Source organism: Anarrhichthys ocellatus, unplaced genomic scaffold, assembly GCF_004355925.1.
Source record: "Anarrhichthys ocellatus isolate YVR2014 unplaced genomic scaffold, GSC_Weel_1.0 scaffold24, whole genome shotgun sequence".
Lineage (NCBI taxonomy): Eukaryota > Metazoa > Chordata > Actinopteri > Perciformes > Anarhichadidae > Anarrhichthys > Anarrhichthys ocellatus.
Window position 1 is genome coordinate 2,430,396 of NW_022280054.1, and position 6,002 is coordinate 2,436,397.

A 6,002-nucleotide genomic window follows, 5' to 3' on the forward strand; every position below is an offset into this window, starting at 1 on the left:
GGGGGGTTGGGAGGAAAGGTAAAGATAAACATTCAAGTATGTTAAACTGTAAAGTCCTTGTACAAGCCCTTTTCTGTAACTGTAAGTATTAATTGCGACTGTAAAAGGGAAGATGTTAGGCACATTGTGAATACGCCCAGTGCAGCTGCGGTGATTGATGTGATTAACTGCAAAAAGAAAACCGAGGTGGGTCATGCCTTGTGACAGAGTTGCTCACATGGGTTCTGCATGTTTTGCATAATGTAATATGTGATCCACATATTTGTAGGCTGAGGAAACAGGTCTTTGTATGAGGTAACCTCCCCAGGAGATTGACATGAGGTCCTCAATGCTGTGCCCTGATTGGTCTGTAGACTGACTAAAACTCAGATTTGATTCTTAATAACAACAAGAGAGAGAAGTCTGACTTGAATTAGCACAAATACACACAAAATGGTGAGAAGTTCACTTATGCCAAACTACACAGAGCCAATTTAGGTGCCTGCAATAACTCAGCCAACCCCTTTTTTTGTATTACTACGCATCATTCTCCCGCCCTCTCATCCCACCTCCCTCTTTCTCAAACCCTCCAGTAAATGATCCTTCACCTCCGCCAGAATGATTAAGTGATGAATAAAAAGAAAGTGAATCAACAGATCAAGGATAAGGAAAATAATTCCACGCTTGGTTTGTTCATTATTAGTGGGACACTGTGATGATGTCATGGGAGCCGACAGCTACGGGAGCAGACAATCAGCAGCTCACTTAACCCTCCACCCCCGACCATCCCTCCATAATTCAAAACAGTTGCATAAACATTTTTTTTTATTGCAAAACAAAAAATGAAGAGCTGGCTTACACAATGGGGCTCACGCAGTGTGAGAGAGCAAGTGCTTATAACCAATTCCTTTCCTTTAATCTGTTCTACCCATCATGGTGCTTCACAATTAACAAAGGAAAATCAAAACACAGCTAGCAGCCACACATCATCTCACCTGGCTGCATTCATCAGCTTTAAATTATCAAATAATCTGCAGATATATATATATTTTTTTTAATAATTGTGTAGTTTACGAAATGCCAGAAAAGAGTGACAATTAAATTTCTTGAAGCACAGGGTGTCCACTTCAAATCTCTCATTTTGTCCGATGAACAAAGCCAAAAGATATTCATCTTACTTACTCAGTGGCTATTTCATCAGGTACACCAAGCTGACGCTAAATGATAATGCAGTCTATTACAACAGTCATGACTGCGACGGTCATAATGTTTCAATTTTGTTGGAACTGTTTTAGAGAGATGTTGAGTCGAGCTTACGGTTATTTGGGAGTCTGCCGTTGAAGTGCACTTTGTTATTTAGTCTAACCTGATTGACATAAATGGGGTGGACAAACTAGTAAAAACACCTGTCAGTTAACGCAATACAGAATAAGGTGCAGGGAATTCTCGTTCACTGGAAAGTACATTTAGGAATTAGGTAAATGGCAGGTTTGACACTGTACGTGAGCGCACCTATTCAATCCATTTAATTACTGCAGTGCAGTCGGCAGCAGGTGTGGCTGACATAAAGTGGAGGGTAAAGCGGAGCGTCACAGTGGGGTTTGTTGCAAGTATGTTTACTGTCTGATGCTGCTGTGAAGGTGAGATGTGAGATGCAGGCGGAGCAGTGCAGTTGGTTTAGCGTCAGAAGCTGTGACCCATTTCATGGAGCTGAATACTGAGCAGACTGGTTGACGTCAAAGGCTTCGGCACGCTGCAGGCGACTAACTGCACTCATAGCTCAACAGGAAGGGTGGGGGAGCGTTTTTTGGTGCGTGTGTGTGTTGCATACAAAATGATTAGCGTAATATTAGCCTAAACATGTCACACTGCGGCTAACGGCTTATGAACCGGTGGGTACGACAAGTGTATGAGTGACGTCATGATGCCGCAGTAAGAGACCTGTATCCAGCAGTCACACATGTTACCGTGTCATTTCCAATAAGGTATGAGCACTGATATGGTTATGGGTGCAGCTTAGGATGCACTCCCATCTTGCCTTCCCGTCTCTTCCCTCATATGCATCAGGTTCCCTAAACCTCAGCTCTTATGAAGGAGGGCTATTTGACTGATTAACGCGACACTATGTAACTTTTGAAAGAAGAATTTGCAAATTATTTCTCTTACAAATGAATTTCACCTGTAAGCAATGAAACACAAACTTTTTCAGGAACATACACTCAGTATTTGATGACAAAACCGTACTTGGTGTCTGGTATGTACTTTACATTGGTGGCTAATTGTAGCAAACTGTAGATGGATATTCCTGTAGAACAAATGTTACCAAGACTCGGCTCTATTTGCTTATTTTGCACTTAAACTTATCATAGTCACATTGTTGTCACACGGTGAATTGTTTTTCTTCTTTTCTGCAGTTTTAAAATTTGTAGATATTTGGTTATAATGCCTGCAGCGAGTGCCCAACATCTTATATGGAATCTGAGATTGCATTCATTAGACAGCGTTTATAGAAAGATGGGGATGACTGCTTAGAGACTTTAAGGACAACCTATATTTTCCCTCGTGGTTTCCGTTTGTTTATGGAAACAAAAACTAAATTAGAAACTGTTTCTCAAACAGATGTCCTTGATCTGGAGATTGTTTGTACTTTCTACATCATCTAATTGAGCGTGAAACACCCTTAGGGTTTGGTGCATTTCCAATGACACTCTGTGAAAGGTTTTCAACTTGAAAAATAATAATTAATGAACCTGTAATTGCTGCTAACAATTTGCCGATGTGAGAATGTATGACATAAGGGATGTTGTTTGCGAAACTGATTATCCTAAACCCTTTTTGTGTTGTTTCTTTATTTATTTTTTACCATAGAAACAAAACAAATATATATTTTTCTTCTGAGCCACAAAGACATTCTTCTCTCCTCTTCTGATCCAGCAACTCACTTTTGTTTTTGTTATTTCTCCTCCTCTCTTTCCATCCCCTTCAATCTGTCAACTGCAACATAATGGGGCTGTTTGAAGTGAAAACATGAGGGGCACCCCCCCGCTGCCACTTTCCCTCTGCTCTGCGGCCACCATGAGCATGACCTTTCTTTGACTGGCTGCCTGGTTAAACCTCATGCAGGCTGACCAGAGGTGGCCTCTAGAAAGCAGGAGGACATCACTGGACTGCAGGACAAACCCAGAAGCACAGGCGCTCTGTCTGGACACGCATATGCAGACTAGTGCCGACGCGTTTAACTGTTCAAGTCATTCACCAAGCAAATCCCCCAAAACATTCACTGGTGCTGGGTTAAAAAACGTGAGGTTTGATGCTTTTACAATAGGTACATTTAAAAAAAAAATATATATATAGATACACACACACACACATTTATATTAGTATACTATTTGTAGAATTAGATGCCAGTGATGGGTAGGATGTTATCGTTTCTAAAATTCCCAACATGTTTTATCGAACAAAACACTGTTTCAATCCATATTTGTTGGCTTTTAACCTTTCAAAAAAATAATTTAATAAAAGATTTTATATATATATTTTTTAATTTTTTTTATTTGCTCTCCCACTTATCCCCCCTTCTGTAATAACTGGGTAGTCATGCAGCAATACATTGTATTTGTATAAGCACAATAAAATCAAATAACTTTCTTTTTCAGGGTGGTGGCTTCATCAAAACAGACAACAGATATTTGAAGCTTCATTCAAAAACCTCAATGGAAACTTTGAAATAAATAATACATCTTTATTGTGACGTCAATTGATGGGGATGAAATGGAAATACTGTTGTCTATTAAAGCCTTTTTTAATAAATGTGGTTGTAATATGAGATGTGTTTGGTTAAAATGCGTTTACTTAAAGAAAGTCGTCCGGGCCTTCGTCACTTGTGTGTACGCCTGGTCTGAGGCAGTTCTAAATCTGCTTGCAGTGTAAAAACAAATTCAGGTAAGAAAATATTGTTGAATCCCAGATTTGTGAGTATAAACCTTCATACGCCAGTTTCAGCACAGATTTGTGCATTTACTATAAAACTCCCAGGGCACCTAAAATAATCAACCGATTAATTGATAATGAAAATAATCATCAGATGCAGCTGTAAATTATCCCACCCAGCATGAACACTTAAAAATGGAAATATTTACCTTTCTTTCACAAAGGGTGGATGGAGGATCTTAACTGGCATCAATGTTACTTTGAAGAGAGGACTGTCTTTCTTGTGTCCTGCACAGATCTCAACTTCATGTCCCTTTTACTAGTCAGAGCTTGTTGTGGGTAAGAGAAGTACAGAATGCTCCCGATGTCCTCCCCCAGAGATGTTTTCTCTAATCACAAGCCAGGTAATGTTCTGTTCATTGTTTTCCTGCTTCAAATCTAATCTGCCGTCCGGACAATCGGCTGTGAGTCAGACATGTTTATGAAAATTACTGCTGTGGTAATAACAGCTCCAGGTTATCATCTTGGACTCTTCTGAGAAACAGTGGACAGTATGATGGAGGTGAAACACTCAGTTCTCCATAGCTCTGTCTAATTTGTCCTTTATTCGATTTCACCTTTTCGAACAAAGAAAAGACTTGTATGAGGGTTAACCATGATGCTCCTCTGTCATTTTACCCCCCATTAAGTATCATCCATCATACCAATAAACAATAATTGTAATCTCTATTTGGGGTCCATGACATTAAGGCCTCTGAGAACAAGAGGCCATTCTTGCTGTGTCTGGTATCTTTTGAAACCTGTATTTTTATGTCATGTGATCAGCTCACCTTAGATGGATTTTAGCATCATCTCTGACTAAAGCCTTGGATAAACCTCAGCCTCTTTCAGAGCATTGTCACAGCTGCAGCCCTGCCACCCTGCTATGCACCGCTTCTCATCATCCTCTCACCCGCTCCAAAGTAGCCAATCTAATTCATCACTTCCTCCTCTCCTCCAATTAAACCCAAACTCCCCCCCTCCCACTCCCTCCCAGCCTCTCCCCCTTCTCTACTTTAGGAAACAGCGGTAGGGTGACATTCTCACTAGCTAGCTCTAAATGCCAGTTGCTTAATAATCTCACTTTGAAGCCTGTACTACAGACCTCCAGCTTAGTCTCAACTCTCTACCTACAGGTCTCTTCCTCTTTGTGTCCACTATCTTAAGCGTTGTTATTGGGTAGGGATGTGTGATCTCCTCTGATCAGAAATTGGAAAAAAAGGAGGCACACGCCTTTGGATTCTCGTTGAGATTTTAAGACGTCTGTCCTGGCATCTTGCAGCTAACAGCTATCTCGCAAGCAACCTCCGACCACTTCTCAACACTGTGCAAATGGACCGGGCAGGTAGTTAAGACATTTCTGAGCTACGCCGGCACTGAGATCATGGCAGGCGATAGATCAAAACTTAATGATTCTCTGACGACATCTTGCATTTCTCATCCATCAATGAGTTTATGGGTTCTCCTGCACAAAGTTGTTACGGCACCTGCAATCTTGATATTCATGTGGCCATCCAGCAGCAGATTCTCCGCCTTCAGGTCCCTGTGGACGATGTTGCGGTTGTGACAATACTCCACCGCAGACAGGATCTGCCAGAACTTCCTCCTGGCTTCGAGCTCACTGAGACGGCCGTGCTTTGCCAGGTAGTCTGTAGCCAGAGAGAGTGAGAGAGAGACAGCAACAAAGATGGTGGAGAGAGGTGATTAATCATGTTAGAAGTATATGCAAGTCAAATTATACATCGACTTATATAGCATGACCGTCTGGACCTTTCAAACATGGTAGAAGTAGTATAGTGTAATGAAAAACTCCTGCATTCTTTTCAGGTGCAAGAAGTGTTGGTTGGTGGTTGTGTTGAAAGGATAATTTACTTCTGATGAGGTGCAGGCCTGGTGCCAATAGGAGTTTACAGCTGCCCTACATTTCAGCATGTTTTGTAAAGGGAGTCAGTGCAAGATGAACAATGTAATATTTCTTCAGAAACCCTGTTCTGACCCCGTGTGTGTGTGTGTGTGTGTGTGTGTGTGTGTGTGTGTGTGTGTGTGTGAGAGAG

General features: G+C 41.2%; 1 protein-coding gene across 2 annotated transcripts in view; it reads right to left on the bottom strand.

Moving 5' to 3' along the window:
- sik2b (salt-inducible kinase 2b) overlaps positions 1–6,002 on the bottom strand; it is a 42,422-nt gene that overhangs the window by 17,392 nt on the left and 19,028 nt on the right. For both annotated transcript variants that reach the window (XM_031860481.1, XM_031860480.1), the window contains exon 4: positions 5,436–5,597. In XM_031860481.1, coding sequence (XP_031716341.1) covers positions 5,436–5,597 — 162 coding nt within the window. The remainder of the gene's footprint in view (positions 1–5,435; positions 5,598–6,002) is intronic.